General features: G+C 36.1%; 1 protein-coding gene across 16 annotated transcripts in view; it reads left to right on the top strand.

Moving 5' to 3' along the window:
* GPHN (gephyrin) overlaps window positions 1-21736 on the top strand; it is a 643001-nt gene extending 621265 nt beyond the window's left edge. For all 16 annotated transcript variants that reach the window (XM_082734092.1, XM_082734090.1, XM_082734087.1 and 13 more), the window contains 5 exons: window positions 358-431; window positions 5870-5934; window positions 9277-9380; window positions 19317-19413; window positions 20737-21736. In XM_082734092.1, coding sequence (XP_082590218.1) covers window positions 358-431; window positions 5870-5934; window positions 9277-9380; window positions 19317-19413; window positions 20737-20870 — 474 coding nt within the window. In that variant the 3' untranslated portion in view covers window positions 20871-21736. The remainder of the gene's footprint in view (window positions 1-357; window positions 432-5869; window positions 5935-9276; window positions 9381-19316; window positions 19414-20736) is intronic.
* Window positions 21737-25299: the final 3563 nt, after the last annotated feature.

The raw sequence follows: 25299 nt of genomic DNA, 5'->3' as shown, positions 1-25299 counted from the left end.
TGTATTAAAAGAGAAACAATAACCCATCAAGTAATATAGTTATTTGGTTTATTATCTAACTACTTCCACTAGAATCTATTTTTTATGAAAGCAGGGACATTTTTTCTTTGCTCAAGCCTATCTCCCCCTATACCTAGATTAGTTCTCAGCATATACTAGGTACTCAATAAGTATTTATTAAAGAATAAGTGAAATGACGGGAATGAAGAAATGAAGGAATTTGCCTTAGGTTAATCAACTTCATTAAAATGTTTCTTTTCATTTCAATCTTACAAATTCATTTTATTTTCATGTAAAGTTTTGAAAGTCTGATATTAGAATGTTTGAAAATAAAGTGATTGTTTTTCGTATTTGCAGGACTATCTCAAGCAGGTGCTGGACATTGATCTTCATGCTCAGATCCATTTTGGCAGGGTTTTTATGAAACCAGGGTATGAAAATAATCTTACTATTTCATATATGGGGTTGGTTTGGCTTGCTTTAACTAACCAAGTTTTAAATGCTCTCTTCTTACATTTTCTTTTTTTTTTTTTTCCTTCTTACATTTTCTATTATGGATTATTTGCTCTAATAAAAGAAATATTATACAATTAGAATTCCTTGCCAAGTCTAGCTCCTATCTGAAATGGGAATTCATCTTCCTTATAAATCACATGGGTTTGTAATAAATGAAGCAAAGCAACTTTCCAAACCTCTTTAGTTCCCATATCTAGTTCCTTCTTTCTGTTTCTCTTTATCTTCATAGTGCTTCCTTCTCTCATTTCAAAAACATTCTACTATGAAAATTCTAAAAATTTGGGTGGCATCTGGGTGGCTCAGTCAAGTGTCTCCCTTCAGCTCAGATCATGATCCCAGAATCCTGCAACTCCCTGCTAAGCAGGGAGTCTGCTTTTCTTTCTGACCCTTGCCCCTCTAGTGCTTTCTCTCTCTTGTATAAATAAAATCTTGTGCTCACTTTAGCAGCACGTTATACTAAAATTGGATCAGATAAATAAAATCTTTTAAAAAAGAAAAAAATTCTCAAAATGCACAAAAGTAGGTAGTACAATGAATCCTCCATGGAGGAGGAACTATCACCATTTTTTCCATAACTGTTTTATCAATCCCCTTCCTCACCTTTCTGAGGGGACAAGGTACTAGATTGTTTAGTGGTTTTTGTTTTGGGGGGGGGGTTGTTTGTTTTGGATTATTTTAAAGCAAATTCTACAATGTCATTTTGGTATACATCTCAAGTAAAAATAACAGCAGCATTCTCTTATGTAATCGCAATGGTATTTTTCACCTAACAAAATAAATAAGAATAACTTACTATCATCTGATACCCTGATCATATTCAGAATTCTCCCAAATGTCAAGAAAAAGAATGCCTTCTTACATGTTTTATTTGAATTATAATTTAGGTCATGTCCATTCACTGTATTTGTTGTTAAATCTTTATTACATAATAACATTTACCTCCAACCTCCTTTTTTTGTCATGCCATTGACTTGCTGAAGAAACTGCATCATTTGTCCTTATGAATGGATTTGAGTAATCACTTCCTTGTGGTGATGGTTAACTTGTTCCTCTCTTTTTCTAGTATATTCTACAGAGTAGAAGTTAGATCTAAAAGCTTGGTTACGTTCAGACTCTTTTTTTTTTTTCCTTTGCAAAAATACTTCAAAAGTATTTCATATTGTTTCTTACTACCTCCATGGAGAAAGAAAAATAACTACATTCCAAGATCTGGCACAACTCCTAAAGTACTGATGGAGGTCTTATAATCAGTTGTAAATCCTCAAATAATGCCAAACATTGGTGTTGAAATATGTATGGCCATGTCTTTAAGCAATAGTTTGCCTGTTTAGACCCCTACTACTCTATAAATCTTTCATTCACTATTCAAACACACTTCCGTACTGTCAAGGACAACAGTAAATAATGGTTTAGTTCAGAACTATACTCTGATGGGTGCTCATGTGAACCTGAAGAGAGAGTAGATGTGAGACTTAATATTTGTTATGTAAGTAATTTATCAGTAAATTCCAAAAAACTTTTTTAAGTGTCAAGTCAGCCTTTCTAACCTCTCAGATTTATTGGGTACCTTCATCAGGTCTAGGACAGAGATAAGGCTTTACCACCATGATTTTGCCTTTTAAGTATGAAGTTAAGATTAACCCTAAAGTCTTCTGCACAATTTGATAGAATTTAGAATTCTTGACATTATATTTCTGTAGTTGTCCCAATATTACTACTCCTAACAAAGCCCATTTATTATTGAAACTGTTAGATTTGGGCCATTCCCATTAAGAATATTTTGTCTTGAAACACCTGGGCGGTTCAGACAGTGAAGCATCTGACTGCTGATTTCAGCTCAGGTCATGATCTTAGGGTCTTGGGATCAAGCCCCACATTGGGCTCCACACTCAGCAGGGAATCTGCTGAGATTCTCTGCTCCTATCACTTCTCACTCTCTCTCTCTCTCAAATAAATCTTTTTTTTTTCTTAAAGAATATTTTGTTTTAAGCAAATATTACTTACAAATATTACTTACAAATATTACTGTGAGTGCACGGGCTTTTTTTTCTGCCACTATGGGCAGTACTAGTTCAATTGGAATACAGAGGAGACATCCCAAAAGCCTGTCAATGTGCTTCTCACTAACCTCAAAAATTGAATTGGCTATTCTTTTTTACAGTGAAAAGGAAATTGATATTAGTTGCCCTCATCTGTAGAGGAGAATTATTTGTGGGTGGGTTTTTTTTTTTAAGATTTATTTACTTATTTATTTTAAAGAAGGGCAAGGGGGCAGAGAGAATTAGAAGAGAATTATTTATAATATCTATTATTTAAATTAATCTCAGCATCTGTGATATATATAATTTTGGTACTGTTTTTATTTTCAGTTTATTTTTTACCACTCCTTAAGGCCCATCAGTTCCTAATGTTTATTTTCCCCCCTTAAAGTCATTACACTGTTTGACTTCAGTCATTGTATAAATGCTATTACCTTCTGATCTCAAGAGGAAAACTGAATAGGTGCTCTGTTCCAAGGAAATGGCTTTCCAGAACTTAAACAAAAGCTTCACAGTCTAGCAATAGGACACTCATGATACAATGCATGATAAAATATTTTTGTTGTAATAGAATCTTTTTAAATGAATACCTTTTGAGAAATCACAGAACCTGTCTGCAAGATGCAAAAGGTGATTTAAATTGGCTTTAAATATAGCAGAAGGGAAGTGTAATGCATTCCCTCCTCACTGTTATTATATGTGTTAGTTTGCTCTAATAAAATGGTTTAGAAGTTTAAATGGGCTTCCTTTACTTGGCCAGAATTTATACCTGTCTAAAGATGAGAAGAATTTAAAGGTAATTGTTCCTTAATAGTAGAACAAGAAGAAATACAAAAAGCTCAAGAACAATTTAGCTTTGCTCTTCTCACATATGGTGCATTAAGAATGTAATTAACCACTTTCATTTTAGACAGAGAGATACTCAAAAAAACGTTTGGATTTGGAGAATTATCAGTCAGGACTACCAATCACAATATCTGTGGGTCACCTGCAGTGAGCATAGCTGTTACCAAGAGTGTGTCTTGGAAATTATTTTCATCACATAGTAACAGTCATGGCCAAATAACCTAGTCATAAATTGATATGATAATCTAATCTAGTTTTTCTAAAACACAGCAAAGAATCAGAAAGTAACCAAAAGAGGTCTCAGAGTAGCCAAAAATAGATGTTACAAAGTATACATACTAACACTTCACAGCAAACCTCCTAAGGGCCTTATCTAATTATGAGCCATAAAGTTAGTGAAATCTTGGTTCAAATCTCTGTTTCGTCACCTAGTATCTAGGAGATTTGGACCAAATGTCTTAATCTCTCTGAGTCTGTTTTCTCATCTATAAAATGGGATGATAATTGTCACCTCATGGGATTGTTGTGAGAGTTAAAATGAAATAATGGATGTAATGCAGATGTTTCTTTAAAAATAGTAACATATTATTATTATTATTCTGACAATATAATTATTACTACTGTTCTTGGTTTCCAAACCTAAAGCCAGCTTTTTTTTTTCTTTTTTTAAGAGAGGGAGTGTGGGGGAGGGGCACAGGGAGAGGGAGAGAGAGAATCTTAAACAGGTTCCATGCCCAGTACAGAGCCCAACAAGGGGCTCCATCTCACAACCCTGAGATCATGAGCTGAGCTAAAATCAAGAATCAGCTGCTTAAATGACTGAGCCACTGAGGTGCCCCCTAAAGTCAGCTTTAAGGGCTCAGATGACAGAGTCTAGCATTAAGGGGAGCCACAGAAAAAAACTAGGGGGGGGGGGAAGAAACAAGGAGTGCAGTGTGCAATGTAAAGTTATGGTTTATAGGTAAAAACAATACATAACACACCCTTGTGACCCAACATCACTTTAGTGTAGCAGAGAAGAATAAATTAGTAATGATGGGAGCTCTTGGGAGGTTCAGTCAGGTAAGCATCCAACTCTTGATTTAGGTCCAGGCCATGATCTCAGGGTTGTGGGATTGTACCCAACCTTGGGCTTACATGCTGAAGGTGGAGCCTGCTTAAGATTCTCTCTCTCCCTCTGCCCCTCCCCCGGCCCCTGACCCTGCTCACGCTCGCTCTCTCTCTCTCTCTCTCTCTCTCAAAACAAACAAACAAATAACTAACTTAATGATGGTTTCAAGTCATCAAAAAATGCTAATGTTTATCGGATTATTCCAAAAGGTATGAGTGGTCCATATTTGAAAGACCAAGCTGCAAATATCTCCAAGGGGAGATGGAGAGGAGAAGGGAGTTGAGGGAAATTGGAAGGGGAGGTGAACCATGAGAGACTATGAACTCTGAAAAACAATCTAAGGGTTTTGAAGGGGCGAGGGGTGGGTGGTTGGGGGATCCAGGTGGTGGGTATTGAAGAGGGCTTGGATTGCATGGAGCACTGGGTGTGGTGAATACTATTATGCTAAAAAAATAATAAAATAATAAAATAAAATGATAAATGTAATAATAATAATAAATATATAAATAAATAAAATAATAAAAATAAAAACAATTTAGGTACTTAAAAAGATAATTTTTCAACTACATGGAAATTTTAGCATTCCCTAAGGATTCTGTAATGCTCAGGTTTCATTAATATAATGAAATTTTTAACTGGAAGTTCATATAAAATATAGTCAATAAGAAAAAAAATGCACTATTATTGACTGCCCGCCCACTCTATGCCACTCACACTCATCCCTTGCCACACACCCCCATGATAAAGATTCATATCAGATAAGATTCGTGTCAGAATCTTGAGGAGGTATATTTTGAAAATACTTTTAATTACTGTTGCTTTAATTTTGTTCTAGTCATGATATTTTATTTATTTTGACATTTCAAAAAATTACCTTCATAGGAGGCCAATTTTTATGCTTATTGCTGAGTATAGTTTTAAAAGGTTGAGGAATAATCATCTTGAACAGCAGGCATTTATCTGTTAGACATGTATTATCAGGTAGTCTTCTGATAATAAGAATGATGTTCTTCATTCTCCAGCAAAAGCAATATAGACATTATTAGCCAGAGGGGTGGAGAAACTCCGGGATTTGAGATACACTTCTCTGGCACTAACAGGAAGGGGGAAGAAAGTAAGCTGCAGAAAACCAAGAAGTTTGGTTATTTGAAAACAGAAGATACTAAAAACAAATTAATATAAATGCTCTTGAAACTTCAGGGTATAAAGGCTTAGGGTAGAGTCGACAGAAAAAAAAAAATACTTTCATATGATAAATATCCTATATGCAGAGCCACGTAGCAAGAAAACTAAAGTATTTAATTTACTCATCATATTACTTAGCAGTCACTAACAAATAACCTCTTTTATTCTCTAGCCTGCCAACAACATTTGCAACTTTGGATATTGATGGTGTAAGAAAAATAATCTTTGCACTACCAGGTAAGAATAATTAAAAGAGTTTCTTTTGCTTTTTCTGGAAAAATGATCAAAATCTTTTTGAATCCCTCTCAGAGCATTTGATTTTGAATCTTAAAGACCTGGGCTCAAGACCCAGCTTTACTTATGGTATGACCTTGGACAAATCACTTAACTTCTTTGAAGCTATTTCTTCACCTATAAAACAGGGCTGAAATCTGCTCTGTAGGATTGGTGTAAAGGTCAAATTAGATAGTATCTCTCAATGTATATTCCAAACCCCAAGATGATAATCAAATGTTAGCTGTCCCTAGATCCTTCTGGGGGTACCTGCTTTTTCTTACAGAAAATTCGTCAAAGTTAGCAGTCTAGTCACCTCCCATAGTAGCAGTATTGTGTTCAGAGATCCAAACATCCTTGAATCAGCCATACAAGTAAATACTAGAGCAAAAAAATAGAAAGCTGCCTTTGGCCCTTTCCCGATTTGGAGTGGGGCCAAGAGACAACACGGAAGGAGGGACTGATTGTGCTGGTGCTTCTCAGCCAAATCCCAGCCATCATCAGTCTGACCACATCACTGTCCCCAGGCTTGCTCCCATGTGAGCAGAAACTCATATGTTCAAATTGTAGAAAAAGCAAAGTGTTTCCATTTATAAAGACTTCCAATTTTAATTTTTATTGATTTTTGGCTTACAGTTAAAGCTATGCTTTTTAAGTCATTACCAATCTTGATAAATTCTAAAGCAATTTACAAGTTTTGTATGCCTCCTTGTTATTTTTTCAGCTTGTAAAATTATCTTCTAATCTGTAGCAGTGTTCCATTCTCTGTTTCTTGGCACAGATTCCTTCAGAAAATAACCTGCTTATTCCTTTCAAATGTACAAATATTGTGACTTTGGGATATTTATCTGCTTTTCATATTAACTAAATTCAAAATAGATTATAAAGAAAGGAAGGCAGGCAGAAAAATTTGAAAAGCTTTTTTTTTAGTATTGAGTTTTGAAAGCATTTTTAAAGTTCCTGTGTATAAGCATAAAAGAGATTAGATTTCTATCCCATAAGAAATTTTAAGAGAGAAGACATGTAAGTAAATTAGTCCTTAAAAATGTATCTACAACATAGTATAATAATATATAAAAATATAATAATTATAATATAATTATATATATTAAAGGCCCCAAGGAGATATATAGATATAGATATAGATATAGATATAAATATAGATACACATATACTTATGTACTCTGGAAAAGAAAAATGTGGTCCTCTTCCTGACTTCATTTTGCCTACACAAGACTTACTCTGTCTTCAGAAGATATGATTTGACCTATAGACAAAGAAACAATGTTACAGTGGAAGCCTATTTTGCTGTTACTTCTAAACTTGATTTGCCAAAGAAGTGATAATTAAATAACCTATTTTCAAATTGCTACTTTCATTTGAAATTTTCTCTGCTCAACCTGAATGAACCAAAAGAGGGCAGCAATAACCCAGATGTTCAGATTGTGGAACCAGTAAAGTGGTTCCTTTTAAAAGGTTTTTAAAATTCATGATTATATTTCTGCGTTCCATGATTATATTCAAAGCCATTATTAATCTTGATAACTTTTTTTTTAATATTTATTTATTTGACAGAGAGAGAGATCACAAGTAGGCAGAGAGGCAGGCAGAGAGAGGGGGGAAAGCAGGCTCTCCACTGAGCAGGGAGCCCGATGTGGGGCTCGATCCCAGGACCCTGAGATCATGACCTGAGCCGAAGGCAGAGGCTTAACCCACTGAGCCACCCAGGTGCCCCCAAATCTTGATAACTTTTAAAGCAGTTTAAAAGACTTATGTATCTACTTCATTTTGTGGAAGAGTAAAATTAGATTCTGAAAGGTTTGGTACTTTCCCTGAACAAAAAAGTGTTGCTCAGTTTATTTAGTTAACAGTACACAAGAAACTAAATCTGTGATTCTCAGCACGTTTTTTTCATAGCCTACTCTTCCTTCCTTGAAAGTGCATGACAGGGACGCCTGGGTGGCTCAGTTGGTTAAGCAGCTGCCTTCAGCTCAGGTCATGATCCCAGTGTCCTGGGATCGAGTCCCACATCGGGCCCCTTACTCCTCAGGGAGCCTGCTTCTCCCTCTGACTCTGCCTGCCACTCTGCCTGTGCTTGCTCTTGCTCTCTCTCTCTCTCTCTGACAAATAAATAAATAAAATCTTAAAAAAAAAAAAAAAAGAAAGTGCATGACACACACAGATTTCTTCTTGAAAAGGTATAACTGAATTCCTCAATTTTTTCTTATAACTTTTTTTTTAAAGATTAATTTATTTGAGAGAGAGAAAGAGCAAGGGACAGCAAGGGCAGAGGGAGAGAGTCTCAAGCAGACTCCACACTGAGCACGCAGCCAGATGTGGGGTTCAAACCTGCAACCCCAAAATCACAACCTAAGCCAAAAACAGAGAGTCAGGTGCTTAACTGACTGTACCACCCAGGAACTCTAGTTTTTTATTATAACTTTAAAAGAATTTGGTATTTTTATTAGTCTGCTAAGGCTGCCATAACAGAGTATCACAGACCAACAGATAATATATTTTTTCACACTTCTGGACTGAAAGTCTAAGACCAAGATGCCGGCAAAGCTGGTTTCTGTTGAGTCTTTCTTCCTGGCTTGCAGATGGACACCTTCTCACCATGTCCTTATGTGACTTTTCTTCTGTGTATGTGCACTCGAGGTGTTTCTCCCTCTTTTTATACAGACACCAGTCTCATTGGACTAGGACCTCACCTTTAAACCTCATTTAACTTTGATTACCTCTTTAAAAGTCCTAGTATCTACAAATACAGTTATATTGGGTGCTAAACTTCAACATATGAATTTGTAGGGACACAATTCATTCCATAACAGTATTTATCTTCAAGTCCTTTGTGTCTTAAATCATTTAGTTTTTTTTTAATATAAAGAAATTTCTGGGTAGAGGGGGGATTATAGATACATTTCTTTATGCTTAACCTATTTCTAAATGTTTTTGTCCTGAGCATGTATTACTATGGCAATTTTAAAACATCTTAAAAAACAGCGAGTAGAATCTGCTTTAAAATTTATCAAGATTGGTAATGGCTTTTAATGTGTAGTTCTCAGAAAAGTGGAAATAAATGGTAAACAGCTCTGGGAATCAGAAATTTCTGCATTTCACTGGTAGACTTCATGTTTACACATTCTGTGGCATTTGGTTGATTGTGGCTCTATTCTAGAGTCCTTTGGGATTTAGAAGAGGAAAACTAGTGGTTAGTCACCTCACTATGATGAATGAAGGTATAAGCAGAATTATTTGACAAATCTTTGTATGTATACTATAAATAACTGCTTGGTTGACTTTCAGGAAATCCTGTGTCAGCCGTGGTCACCTGCAATCTCTTTGTTGTGCCTGCACTGAGAAAAATGCAGGGCATCTTGGATCCTCGGCCCACCATCATCAAAGCCAGGGTAATGTTACCTAAATGACCAGGAACCAAAACTGAAGCCTAATAACAATTAGGGATATGATTTCCCAACTGCCCAAAACATCTAAAATTGTATATAGGTTTTGAGGGAAAATGTGGTTATATTCCCCCCTTCATGATAGAAAATAGAGAGGAAAGGGTCCCTTTTATTCCCAGCCCAAATTATTCCACGACTTCTAAAATGAATCATTTTCTCCAGCTAGAATCCATACGAAAGTGGATAGGTAATGATAAAATGGTAAATAGAATGAGACTAGCACTACCTTAAAACTAAACCTAAAAGGGACAAGAAATCCCTTTCCATTATGCAAACTCACACAGGACAGCAATTTATCTGCTCGCTTTTTCTGGGACCTCACTGATAAATTTTAAATAGTCCAGAAAGAGATAATCAATGGACTAGAAGACTAGTGAATCAGAAGGAAATTCTGTGGAAGGAAATCCTACACACATTGTGTGGAAAAGGAGAATTAAGGCTGAGGAATTATGCTTATAATAAAAGTCACCCAGAAATTAGAGTCTCCTTCTCCACCAACACTAATCCACTGATTATGTAACACACTTTCTGTATAACTAATGAACAATTTTCTCGGTGATAGAACCTACCTCAAGCCATTTATCTTTTGAAAGTTTAATTGAGATACAACTGATATACAAAAAATTGAGCATTTTAATGAAATTGGACGTATGCATATGCCCATATCATCACCACAGTCAACTTACTAAACATACCCAATACCTCCATCAATTTTCCTGTGTTTTTTTGTGGTTTTGTTTTTTATGTGTTTGATTTGTGGTATGAACATTTAACATGAGAACTACCCTTTTAACACATTTTAAGTGCAGAATACCATGTTGTCTACTATAGGTACTATGTTGTATAAGGGATCTCTAGAACTCATTCACCTTGCAGAAGAGAAAATTTATACCCATTGAGCAACAACTCCCCATTGCCCCCTCCCCTCAGCCTCTGACAATCACCACTCTATTCTATGCTTCCATGACTGACTATTTTAAATAGGCACCTCATGTAAGTGGAACCATGCAGTATTTATCCTTCTCTGACTGGTTTATTTCACTTAGCATAATGTAATCTAGGTTTATCCATGTTGCCACAAATGGTAGATATCTTTCTTTTTTAAATCTGTGAATAATATTCCATTGTATGAATATAGCATTCTCCTCCATATATCTATCAATGAACACTTGAGTTGTTTACATATCTTGGCTATCATGAATAATGCTACATGGGAGTGTCGATATCTCTTTGAAATCCTGATTTCAGTTCTTTAAGATACATACCCAGAAATAGAATTGCTCTGTCATATGTTCCCTTTTTAATTTGAGGGGAAACCTCATACTGTCTCCCTCAAGCACTAGTGGCTGAATTGTTCTACATTCCTACCGTTATATAAGTATTTCAGTTTCTCTACATCCTTGAAATACTTACCTTTTGTGTTGTTGTTTTTATAATACCCATCCTAACAGTTATGAGATGGTATCTCATTGTGATTTTGATCTGCATTTTCCTGAGATCAGTGATGTTGAGCACTCTTTCATATACCTAGTGGCCATTTGTATATCTTCTTTAGAGAAATGTCTATTCAACCCCTTTGCCCATTTTTTTTTCCAAGATTTTATTTATTCACTTGACAGAGATCACAAGTAGGCAGAGAGGCAGGCAGGCAGAGAGAGAGGAGGAAGCAGGCTCCCCATTGAGCAAAGAGTCCGATGTAGGGCTCGATCCCAGGACCCTGAGATCACGACCCAAGCAAAGGCAGAGGCTTAACCCACTGAGCCACCCAGGTGCCCCCTCTTTGCCCATTTTAAAATCAGATTATCTTTTCGCTATTGCATTGTAAGAGATTCTTATGTATTGTGAGCATAGAACCCTTATCATATGGATGGTTTAAATATTTTCTCCCCCTCCCTTGGTTCTCTTTTCATACTATTGTTTCCATTGCAGTGCAGAAGCTTTCTAGCTTGATGTAGTTCCACTTGTCTAATTTTTATTTCATTGCTTATGCTTTTGGTGTCAAATCTTAGAAATCATTGCTAAGACCAATCAAAAAGCTTTTCCTGTATATTTTCTTCTGGTTTTATAGTTTCAGGTTTTACTATAAGTCCTTAATCCATTTTGAGTTGATTTCTGTGTATTGTGTAAAAAAAGGAGTCCCAATTTAATCTTTTGTATGTATACATTCATTTTTTTCAAATACCTAAACTGTTATCAGATATGACAGAATAACTATGACTAGTTAACAGGAAGAACACAAGGCATAGAAGAGGAAGAAGAAATATTAATAAAATATTAATGTGAGAATCTACAAGTTAAAACATTAAGAAAATCTAGGCTTCAGATATTCTTAACATTGACCTTTTAAATACTGAGATTTTGTAGACTAGTATATGAAGGGATATCCTCCTTTTCTTAAAAGTTTAAAAAAAGTTCAACGAGATATTTCTGAAAACAAATTATTTGGGGTTTTTGTTTCAATAATCCTAGCAGTTGTCTTATTTTAAACTTAATGGAAAAAGAAGAAAAAAGCTATCAATGAACAAGAAGTATTCTGATCAAATCAGAAGGTCAGAGTTATAAAGCTTAGACATCTAAACAGTAATATGAATTTGCTCACTATTTTCATATTAGCTATTTATGAAATAAGAAAAATCCACATTGTTGTAAGAGAGAAAATGAGGACTTCTCTTTGACTTTGCAGAGTTCTTATGAATGTTTCCCATTTTTGAGGAATTCTTATGATTCTTATGAATCTTTATTTCTCATTTTAACATTCACCATCTCTTCTTTAAAACTGGCATTGTGGCAGCTATCCTTACTGACAACAGTGATTACTAAAGAGAGTGTCCTTGGCACATTGTTCACGCCACTGCTCATTCCTGTCAACTCATGGAATTGACAGTTGGTCTAAGAATCAGTCAAACTCCTTTCTCCCGCAGAGCAGCGTCACTGAGACTGTCAGAATGGATCCTCAGTGTGTTTGGCTGTTGACTTCTTTTGTTTTTAACTCTGAAAATCCTCCCCACTCTTTTCCTGACAGAACTGCCACTTTATATATTATATATATATATATATATATATATATATATATATATATATATATATAAAGATTTTATTTATTCAACAGAGAGAGAGAGAGATCACAAGTAGACAGAGAGGCAGGCAGAGAGGGGGCGGGGGGAAGCAGGCTCCCTGCAGAGCAGGTAGCCCGATGTGGGGCTCTATCCCAGGACCCTGAGATCATGACCTGAGCCAAAAGCAGAGTCTTAACCCACTGAGCCACCCAGGCGCCCCAGAACTGCCACTTTTAGAGCATAACTTTATTCACTTTCTTGAAACATGGTAAAACCTGTTGTTTCAATATTCTGACCAGCCAATATGCAGCATACAGATACCACTTATTACTGTTCTCCAAAATGGTTGCCATAATCACGGCCTCTCCCAATCCTTACTGCTTTCAGGAAGTGAGGTAATCACCTCACTAGTTAAATAGTTAAATGCTGGTGTCAGTAACTCACAGTGCTGTATTTGAGGCAGCTGGCCTATGGTTAGAGCAATGCTGCATTATTTTAAAAGATCAGCACAAAAAAATGTCACCCTTTTATATTTATGCATTCTAACAAACATCAATTTAGAATAAACACTTCCCCTATGTCCTTGGTCAGTTATGGTTGAAGTTGAAATACTTCTGGTTTTCAGTAGACAATAAGAAACATAATCTTAATTCATTGAATTAGTAACATAATATTTCTACAAAAGGATATACTTTTGTTTCCTTAATGTATTTCCTTAATATCCCTTCAAAGTACCCTATACTCTCCTTGTTGTCAACTTTTTTCTCCAGAAACATACTTGAGATAACTCCTATTACTATTGATAGCCCGCCTCAGGTAGTGATTAAGAGAAGGGAAAGGGAAAATACTTTCATCTCCCATGGGACCAGGTCAGCATATCCTGGGAGAGTATGGGCATGTTGAACTCTACTGGACTATTCTAATTTTTCCATCTTACTCTCTTCTCTTGAACATTACTGACCTCCTGCTGTAAGAACTTGGTGAATGCTTTCTCTCTGCTGTCATAAACAGTAAAATACAAAAAACTTTAACAAAATCTTTATTTTGTTTGAAAATTACTGGGTCAGTTAAGCATCTGCCTTCAGATCAGATCATGATCTTAGGGTCCGGGGATCAATCTCACATTGGTCTCCCTGCTTCTCCCTTTCCTGCTCCCTCTTCTTGTGCTCGCTCTCTCTCTCCCCTTCTCTGTCAAATAAATAAATAAAATCTCTTAAGAAATAGAAAATTACTAAGGTATTTGCAACTATAGAGAGAAATATGCTTGTTTATTGTGACAAGAGCAGTCATTGATCATCAAAAGATATATTGGATGCCTGTTTTATGAGAATATTACAGCTTACGGTTTAAAAAAAGATAGGTAAGCGTCTCTCTGGTAGACTCATGAAATCATTGCCTCACAACTTCATAGTACTTATCTAAAAAGTTAGTGAAAAGCTGCCATAACCATACTTTGGAAGCTTTGACCAGACTGGAGCCAAGTCCAGGTCCCCAGGACCAACCAGGGCCTTGAGCATGTTATTTCGGGCTCCCACCCACAGAGAATCCTCTTTGGTCATCTGTTTTCTCACAAACTCTCTTCTCCAATCTATACAGTCCTGAGTCCCAACTATTCCCCTGAATCTTTTGGAGCTCACTGCCATCAAACCTTCCAGTGACATTCAGGTCTTTGGCAAGTGTCTCATAGTCTACCTCTGTACCTCCCCTCTTATTGTCAGTTGCTTTATTTCCACAATTCTAAATACCTTTATTTCCACTTCAGCAACTCACACATACATTCTTTTTCAATACCTGAAGTACTCCATCTCAAAATCACCAAGTCTGGTGTACAATTTAGGAAAAACAGCAAGTTACCTATCCATAGATATAAAAAGGTATAAATACTCCTTTTACTTCTACACTTTTCTATCAGTCCTTAAGCCCCTCTGGCTTTGTCACTTTCCTCATCCAACCTAAATCCTGTATTGTAGCATGTCAGGCAGTCAACTTTTTATTTTTGCCTCTTCCTTCCACAATAGCCCACTCTAAAAATCCACAAACTTGGATCAATCCTCCCTTCTTTATCCTTCACTTTTATTTCTAGGCCACAACTAGAGAAGAGTCTACAGCTGTTCACATTATCACTTCCAATTTACAAACCTCATCAGGGACCCGAATTCCCCTTGTGATCCCTTTTATATCCTATGGATCAACTTCTTCCATTCGTTTCTACAGCCTTTCAGATCTTCAACATTCTCCTAAAACTGCCTTCACCATCCATATCCCTTGACTTATGTAAACAAATAAACCTGACTTTGAATAAACCTGGCTCCAACATTTACTAGATTATAACCCCTGACGTGTTTAACGATTTCCCTTCTTCTAATCTTGCCTCCTCTTAAACCTCCAATCTAACTCTAATCATGTAAGCTTCTCTGACTAAAATGCTTCCATCTTCCCATGACCCCAGGGTTAAATCCAAACTTCCCCACGTGAACATAGGAGGCCCTTTATCCCAAGGCCTTTTTTCCCCTCCAGCTTCATTAGCATCTCATCCTGCACTCTCACCATATTAAACCATTTACTGCTTCCAGAATGGATATGAGATCCCCTGCCTGTGCCTGTGATTATTCCCCTTCCTAAAAGTTTCTTCCCCAACCACCACCATTTCCTTTCTCAGCTATCCAGATACCTTAGTCATAAAACTCAGATACCGCATCCCCTGTGCAGCCTTTTTCAATGTCCCTAAAAAAGGTTGATTACTTAGCATCTTTGTGCCCTTTTAATATCATATTAACAGCTAGGAATAAAATTATTCCACTGTATTTGCAATTAATTATTTACTCTGTGAATTCTGTAAGATCACTTCTCTATAAGATGGGCAGGACCAAAAGGAAGAACAAAATATTCTTTTTTTTTTTTAGTTAATAAATTTTACTTTTTAGATATAGGTTCACTGCAAAACTAAATGGAAAGTGCAGAGAGTTCCCATATATCCCCTGACCTCACACATGCATAACCTCTCCCACTGTTGACCTCTGCACCAAAGGTGGCACATTCGTTATAACTGATAAACCTACACTGATAACATCATTACCACACAAGGTTACCAAGGGTTCCCTGTTGGTGTTGTATATTCTGAGGGTCTTGACAAATGTATAATTACATGTATCCACTGCTGTCCTGTCATACAGATTAGATTCACTGCCCTAAAATTACCTTCTGTGTCCTGCCTATTCATCCCTTCCTCCATGTTAATTTGGATCTTTTTACTATCTCCATAGTTTTGTCTTTTCCAAAATCATGTGGCCTTTTTAGACTGACTCTTTTCACTTAGCAATATGCCTGTATGTTTCCTCTAAATCTTTTAGTGGATTCATAGCTCATTTTTTCTAGTGCTAAATAATATTCATTGTCTGGGTGTACCACCATTTATTTATCCATATACCTGCCGAGGGACACCTTGATTACTTCCAGGTTTTGAAAGTATGGATAAAGCTGCTACAAACCCATGTGCAGGTTTTTGTGTGGACATAATTTTCGATTTAGTTGGGTAAATAGCAAGGAGCACAATTGCTAAACTTAATAATAAGAGTATGTTTAATTTGTTAAGAAACTACCAAACAATCTTCCAGAGTGGCTATACCATTTTGCATTCCTACCAGGAATGAATAAGGGTTCCAATTCCTCCACATTCTCACCAGGATTTGATGTGGCCAGAATTTTGCATTTTAGCCTTTGGTAGGTGTATAATGATATCTCATTGTTTTAGTTTTTTGCAATTCCCTAATGACATATGATGTTGAATATCTTTTAATATGCTTACTTGCCATCTGTATGTGTTCTTTAACCTCTATATTGAGGTCTTTCACCCGTATTTTTTTCGAGATTTGTGTATTTATTTATTTATTTGAGAAAGAGTGCACACAGGGGCAGAGGGAGGGGAGAGGAAGAGAGAATCTCAAGCAGACACCCTGCTGAGTATAGAACGCAATTCAGAGCTCCCTCTCACAACCCTGAGATCATGACCTGAGCTGAAATCAAGAGCCACCCGGGTGCCCCATGCCCATTTTTTGAAAATATTTATTTATTTGAGAGAGAGAGAGAGAGAAAATGACAGAGAAAGATCATGAGAAGCGGGAGGATCAGAGGGAGAAGCAGACTCGTTGCTGAGCAGGGAGCCTGACACTGGACTGGATCCTGGGACTCCAGGATCATGACCCGAGCTGAAGGCAGTCGCTTAACCAACTGAGCAACCCAGGTGCCCCTCCTTGCCCATTTTTTTAATCAAGTTGTTTTATAATTGAGTTTTAAGAATTCTTTGTATATTTTGGATAACAGGCCTCCTTTAGATGTTTTTTACAAATATTTTCTCCCAGTTTGTGGCTTGTCTTCTTATTCTGTTGACTTTTTTTTCTAATTTTCTCCCATAAATATTTACATGTTAATATTTACACCATATAATACTAAACCACATAATACAGTTTTGTCTCTTGAGTGACTATTGCATGTCAGAAAAATATTCAAAAGGAAACAGAGGAAACAGTCCGAGTCCACAGCCCACTTCAATTTTGAATGAATAGAAGAAGTCATTGAAGTGAAACATCAATTTTTTTACCAAAAAAAAAAGTGTGTGTTTACTCATTCATGTACATCATTCTTATAAGCACTGACACTCATAGTAAATGGTTTCTGAAGCTGAGTGATATAATATGCCAGAACTATAATGTCAGTACAACTAAATATATTGGCTAATAAGGTATTCTGTGTTTTAGTAAAATACCATAAAAATCTAGTCAGTTTCATCTCTTGCTGTAATTCATTCTTGTTTCTTAAATTACCACAAATATCTTCCTTTAAAACAAACAATCCCAGGGGCGCCTGGGTGGCTCAGTGGGTTAAGCCGCTGCCTTCGGCTCAGGTCATGATCTCAGAGTCCTGGGATCGAGTCCCGCATCGGGCTCTCTCCTCAGCAGAGAGCCTGCTTCCCTCTCTCTCTCTCTGCCTGCCTCTCCATCTACTTGTGATTTCTCTCTGTCAAATAAATAAATAAAATATTTAAAAAAAAAAAAAAAAAAACAATCCCATTTCGTAGATGAACAAACTGGTACGGGAAAGCAAAATAATTTGCTAATACAGCACATCCATTAGGAGTACAAGTAGGAGTCAAACGTAGCTGTCAGATATCATCCCATCCTGGTGTTTGTCCTGCCAAACTACCGAGAGCCAGGCTGTGCCTTTGCTGAGGGAAAAAAATCTGCTTAAACACTTAGCAAATAACAGAGCCATGGGAATGGCTCTTGTAGTTTCATTCTGGAGAACACTCATACACACGGAGAGGAACTGAAAAAGAGACATTTTTGCCATCAAAATAAGCACACAATAATTTAGGAATAATGGCAAGTTACACCTCAGTAGATATGAATTTATTCATATGAATATATAATTTAGTCATATAAACTCAAATTATATGAACATATGATTTATTCATATGAATTTTGCATATGATTTAATCAAGAAAAAACACCTTAGAATTGAATTTTATTCAGGATTTCAGAGGAAAAGCAGGGATTGTCAGAGTGAATAATTAGAATGTTTAAAAACAGTGTAAACAGGTAGAGAGAGGGTGGTGGGGTTATGGACATTGGGAAGGGTATGTGCTATGGTGAGTGCTGTGAAGTGTGTAAACCTGGCAATTCACAGACCTGTATCCCTGGGGCTAATAATACATTATATGTTAATAATAAATAAATAAATAATAAATAAATAAAAACAGCGTAAACAGAATGGATTAAAGATAGACTTACTTAAATCAAAATTTCTAGGATCTTCAATTATATTTTATCACTGGTCTAAGTAATACCTGTTTTAGTTGGATAAAGGGTTTCTGGACCATTTTAAGGTAGAGTAACATTATGCTAATGGAGAATGAACAAGTCTTATATTCACTAACATTGAACTAATCTTTGATGGACTATCATCTATAATTATACACTGTATTAGCTCATTCAGGGGATACCTCTTGGGCACCTGGGACCAACACATTATCACTTTAATTGATCAGATTTCAGGGTAAATTTAATGAAATAGATTTTTTTAATGGCTCTAGATTAAAGGTTAGTTAGTCATTCCATATTGTGTATAAACTGAAGTTGCTATGTTAGAGAGGATTTTGTCTTTATTGTAAAGATAAGAAAGATGCCCAGCAAAGACTCATTCATAGGAATTCTTTTAGTACCATTGATGTGCTAAACAAAAATGGTATAACTTTTAGAATAGACTACTTTTATTTGCTTTAAACAAAATTGTATCTCAATATTGGGACACTAGGGAAATATTCAAGAGAAAAGGTAATTAGCCCTTTTATTTTAAAGGTAGGTATAAGAATGGGTAGCTAAAAAGTGTCTCAGTAAATACTTATTGTAGGGATAGACAGATTGACAGACATATAAATGGATATTGAGCTTACTTGTTTGTTTAGTTCTATTTCTTTTATTTTCAATGTTAAAAAAAATCTGCTTGAAAAATATTTTTGCTTTGATTTTTCAATTTATAAATCAGAGGTAATCTGTACTATCAACCCATAAAATTAGACTTCAAAGATAGACCTTATCTTTTTCATCTGCCCTTTTCCCCACTATGAATACCAACTTCTTAGCCTTTTTCACCAGAGCAACCCAGCCTCTGGACTTCCTGTATTAGGAACATAAGGTGGCAGTGGTGGAAACAGCAGAATGCCAGGATATTGTTCATGTCTACTTTATTCTTTGCACAACTCCCACCACCCTGTAGTTTTAAGAGATGATCAGGTGATCGAGTTTGTTTTCATTTACTGTGTATTCTATAGTTATCATGTGATGTAAAACTGGACCCTCGCCCAGAATACCATCGGTGTATACTGACTTGGCATCACCAAGAACCACTGCCTTGGGCACAGAGTACAGGTTAGTCATTCATACCGGTGGGTATTTCTATGCATGTATCCTGTTAAAACACAAAACTATGTATAACCTCTCTTCCTTGGATATACCTAATTTTGTAATTGTTGTACATTGTCCTTTTTGAAAGAGTAGATGAGTTAAATTATTCCCAAACAGCACAACGTAAGAAGAAAACAAGAGTAAAAACAAATTTTTTAAATAAAGGTTTACTTATTCCATTGAACCATATTTTCTAGATACACTTTTGAAATATAATTCTAAAATTATGGAAGTTTTTTTTTTTAAGATTTAATTTATTTATCTGTCAGAGAGAAAGAGCCCACAAACACGGGGAGTAGCAGAGGCAGAGAGAGAAGTAGGCTCCCCGCTGAGCAGGGAGCCCGATGTGGTACTCAATCCCAGGACCCTGGGATCATGACCTGAGCCGAAGGCGGCTGGTAAACTGACTGAGCCACCCAGGCTTCCCAAGAGTTATGGAAGGCTTTTATGTATATGTTCAACCTCTAAGTCCTGAGTATAAAAGTTTGGTTATAGAAAAAGGAGGGTACTATGATTATGCTACCCTGTAATGTGAGATTCAAGCTCAATTATAATGGGATTCTCTGTAGCCTTTATTATATCTTAGATATTGGTAAAGTTTAAGGACTAAGAAATCAATATTGGTAACTCAAGAGTTCTTTAGTTACCTCCTCTAGACTTTAAACTTTTATTCTCAAGTATTCTAGTCATATTTACCTAACTTTTGATGTGTCTCCAGAAAAACTGTATTACCCTTTAAACAAAGGTCCTATCAAGTGCAAATATCAGTTAACATAGGCAGTGAATACATAGGCAGTGTTTCCTTCAGACTTGCATTCAAATTGGCCACCAACTAGTTAGTAGGACCATAGGCAAATTACCTAACCCCTTTTGAATTTTATACAAATTAAATAGGATAGTTAAGGAAAGTACCCGCTGTGCTGTCCAACACTTAGTAAACACTAAAGAAATGGTTATTGTCTTTTTAAAAATAAGTTTTAAAAATCTCTCTTTTCAGACACACATAACATTTTAGCCTGAACTGAAAAACTCGGTGGCATTTTGCATAGTGCTATAAAATCCTGTTTTGTTCTTTGAAGCAGTAATTTCTAATGTTTATTTTTAAAGTTTGTGAGAAGGAAGTAAGATACAGTAGCAAGGCTCCCCTTCCTAGGGGAAGCCTGATCTTCTCTCTTCCTCTTGAAGACCTGTGTTTCTGTTCCTTGGTGTTTATTTTGAAAAGAACTGCAAGGACTCCCAACTGTATGCACTGTGATGTTGCTGCTGTAATGAGATCTTTCTTTCTAGGTAATCAGATGAGCAGCCGTCTGATGAGCATGCGCAGTGCCAACGGGTTGTTGATGCTACCTCCAAAGACAGAGCAGTATGTGGAGCTCCACAAGGGCGAGGTGGTGGATGTCATGGTCATTGGACGGCTATGATGGTCACCGGAGCAAGAAAGCTTTGATGCATGTCCACATATCATTGACTGTATCCTGTAATATGCAACGGCACAGCTAGTTTTTCTGATTTGGATAAAAGTTGATCTGTATAGTCAACATCTTGAACTATATTTCAGAAGAATTTAAATACCTTTTAAAGAAAAAAACACCTAAAAATAAATCTTAACAGACAACTCTATTCTGATTATATCAAAGCAAATTTTTCCTTTCCTGCAAATTGCTTTGTGTGTTCAATGCTAGGTCTGATAGCGATAGCTTTTAGTAGACAGCAGTAGGTGCCTGCAGAACTTGTGTTTTTCTCATCTTTAAAATACAACTAATTATGCTCTTAATCAAGGCTGTCTGCTTATTTATACTAGCGTAGGCAACACTTGGATTTCCCTTCTTAGTATGCTTCATAACGCTTTTCAGAGAGCTTTTGCTTGTTCTTTATCATGTATCTCGTGTTTATGTGCACAGTGCCAACAGAAGAGTGACTGGGTGGAGGTCCTGTTCTGCCTCAGGGAGAACCCTCCCCTGCAGAGCATGGGGAGGTGCCTCCCCCCAGTAGCCTCAAGGCACAGTACTCTTGGGCAGTAACTGGATACCTTTTATTTGAATAAACAAACTGGGGGGGAAATTTGCTTCCTTAAGTGCTGACAGCCTTTTTAACCAATACATTTAAAATTGTACAGAACAAAAAATAAAATCAAAGACTGATCTTGTACAGATATTAGTGTTACCAGCATTCATGTGGAAATCAAGAGCAAAGAAAAATAATGTTAAACAACTCTGTACCATAACATTTTCTGTAATGATACTGAAACTTAATGAATAAAAAAAAATCCTTGATCATTATTTAAAAATCTATTGTATTGGTCTTGTTATTAAAAAAAGAGAAGATGTCATGCCATTTTAATGCAGTTCTGCTTGGACAAAAGGAATAGTTAAGATGATGTGTCAAGGGTAAGTGGTATAAAGGTGGTTGAAAATGTGATATAATTTATCTCTGTATTTTACTACAGCATTGCGAAAATACAAATTAGAAAATATGAGAGAGAACCTACAGTTGGTCTGGTCTTTTCAGGCATAGCTAGAGAATAACAAGCAAATTTAGAGGGAAGAAACTTGATACAGAGAAAAAAGCTAATTTCTTATCATAGATGCAATAAAAACAAATTTCAAACATCTACAGTTCTTTGGAATGGAGAAAAAGAATAAGTAATGAACCAGAGAATTGCTGGTGAGTATCTAGAAGTTTTTTTTTTTTATCATGTTAGGAAGGAAGTGAAAAATGGGAAAAATCTGTGCTACTCATAGAAAATTTACAAACAAAATAAAATGTCCACATGGATCCAGTAATAAAAACTTAGAGGCGCTTTCTTTTTTTTTTAGTTAAATTTTTTAATTTTTTTATAAACATATAATGTATTTTTATCCCCCAGGTCTGTGAATCACCAGGTTTACACACTTCACAGCACTCACCATAGCACATACCCTCCCCAGTGTCCATAACTCCACCACCCTCTCCCAACCCCCCTCCCCCCAGCAACCCTCAGTTTGTTTGTGAGATTAAGAGTCCCTTATGGTTTGTCTCCCTCCCAATCCCATCTTGTTTCATTTATTCCTTTCCTATCCCTCAAACCCCCGATGTTGCCTCTCCACTTCCTCATATGAGGAAGATCATATGATAGTTGTCTTTCTGATTGACTTATTTCACTAAACATAATACCCTCTAGTTCCATCCACGTCATCACAAAAGGCAGGATTTCATTTCTTTTGATGGCTGCATAGTATTTCATTGTGTGTATATACCACATCTTCTTGATCCATTCATCTTTTGATGGACATCTAGGTTCTTTCCATAGTTTGGCTATTGTGGACATTGCTGCTATAAACATTCAGGTGCACGTGCCCCTTTGTATCACTACATTTGTATCTTTAAGGTAAATACCCAGTAGTGCCATTGCTGGGTCATAGGGTAGCTCTATTTTCAACTTTTTGAGGAACCTCCATGCTGTTTTCCAGAGTGGTTGCACCAGCTTGCATTCCCACCAACAGTGTAGGAGGGTTCCCCTTTTTCTGCATCCTCACCAGCATCTGTCATTTCCTGACTTGTTAATTTTAGCCATTCTGATTGGTGTGAGGTGGTATCTCATTGTGGTTTTGATTTATATTTCTTAGAGGCACTTTCTAATGGTGGTAACAAGGGACAATAAATATCCTGTAGGGTATACTTAGCAAATCAAACAACAAAAATTGGGCTACTAGTAAGCAAGGTGTCAAATGATGGTGATGAATAAAGCCAAAGAGTAAACAAGAAAAATTTGATACTGATATTTTTATATTTCTAGAGTTGAAAATAGAACTATCTATATTTTAAATATTTTATATTTTCATTTAAAGAACTTAAAGTTAATTAATAGAAGTTAAATGAAAGATCATGCAAAATGTTCTTTACTTGCATTCTGTGAAGAAACATGTATTAAGCATCTACTATATGCTTGGGTACAAGGTACACCTGCCACTGTTTAAAAAAAGTATAGGGATAAAAACTGACATTATACTCCATCGAGGGAAATGACAAAAATGTATAAGTAACCATAATATTTAATATGCTTGATATTTGGTAATACATGGTAGAGTATATAGAATATGATAAATACCATAATTCAGATTTAAAGAGTTGGGAAGATTCAAGTAAGAGCCTCCTCAAGGTAAGATTTCAAGGAGCAAGATGGGATTTTGGTGATCTTGAAGGAAGGCTAGAATTTTAATGATGATGATGATGCAGGAAGAAGGGTATTCCAAAAATAGAGGATTATGGACAATTAATAATAGTTATTTTTATCATAGAATGTATGTTCCACCTGCCAAGGATTTTTGTTTATTTGGTTCACTGATATCAGAGTCCATACTCTTACAGATCACACTATAGAAACAGAAAACTGATATATTTGTAAGAACAAAAAAGTACATTATGGGTTTGAGGCCCAAACTAAGAAGTTTTAAATACCAGGTTAAGGAGTATAGATTTATTCTAGAGATATCAAACTGTTTCAAGACTCCTAATCAGGGAAATGTCAGGATCAGAACTGTCTTTTAGGGAAAATGGTCTGGCAGCACTGAGGAAGACAGATTAGCCTAAGGGGGAACTGGAGTGAGACAGGAGTTAAGAAGTGATCTGGTGCTGCAGCTGGGGCGTGGGGGGGGGGGTGGCGCGGTGATGACGGCCTTCACAGGACAGCCTTCATATTAGTGGTGTGAGTGATGGTGGTGGGACGATCATGACAGATGAATGTGCTTCTGGACATAAAGAATGGAAAGAGTTTTATGACTGATTCCACATTCTGGAAAGGAAGGTATTGAAGTAAGAGATGAATCAAACTCTTTGGTCTTAACTGACAGAGAAAATATTAAACCATTAGCAAAAAAATGAATTTTGTGGAGGAAATGACGGGTTTGAGTCTATGAGACGCCAGAGGAATACTAGGGTAGGCATATCCTGTTGGCATTTAAAGTATAGGTTAGGAGCTCACAAAAGAGATACTGGCTGGATATAACCTTGGGGATCATTTACATGGTCGTGGTGTTTGAAATATAAGGGTGGATGGGAAAGATCAACAGAAGAGGACAAGGCCTTGGGAAACACCTAATATTTTGAAGTGTTGGAAGAAAAAGACCATGAATAGAATGAAAGAAAAAGAAGTTTGTAGAAGAGAAGAAACCAAGTAATTAAATGTCCCAAAACCAAGGAGTGTTTCAAGAGGGAAGGATAATCAACTGGGAAGAAAAAAAAAAAATGTCAAGCATGAAGGCTCAAAATGATTTGCTAATTAGGCAAACATTTGTGAGCTTCAAGAGTGCAATTTCAATAGTGGGTTGAGGACAAAAACCAGGATGCAAAATAGTCACTGTGAATATAGATTATCTGGAAGTTGTACATGAGAAAATATAGATACCAGATGGTAGCTTAAACTGATGAGGTGGAAGAAAGACTTCTGTTTGTGAGTTTTGAGAAAGAAGGAAAACAGTACTGGACATATTAAAAATGCAAGAGTAAGGTGCCAGATAGAAAAAGAAGATAAAGGAAGGGCTGGATTTAAGAATGCTGGGGGCCTATTATATATATTAATATTATATATATATATATATTTTTTTTTAATACATTTGAAGTAGATACAAGGAAAATTTAATTTAAAATTTAAGATTCAATGAAATGGTTATACTTGGCACAGTGGAAGTCAATGCCATTTAATCTATTTGCATATATTTGACCTAAGTTATTTTAGAATTACACATATATGATGTATTACAATCTTTGTCTTATTTGATACTTAAGTAAAAGACTATAGATGATATCTTCAGATTCTTGCTTATAACTATATGGAAGTCAAGCAGTTCCTTTTTAACCTGCATTTTTGGTTCT

Source organism: Mustela nivalis (assembly GCF_964662115.1).
Source record: "Mustela nivalis genome assembly, chromosome: 6".
NCBI classification, from domain to species: Eukaryota; Metazoa; Chordata; class Mammalia; order Carnivora; family Mustelidae; genus Mustela; species Mustela nivalis.
The sequence above is the reverse complement of the archived record's forward strand: the minus strand, read 5'-3'. Positions and strand labels throughout refer to the sequence as shown.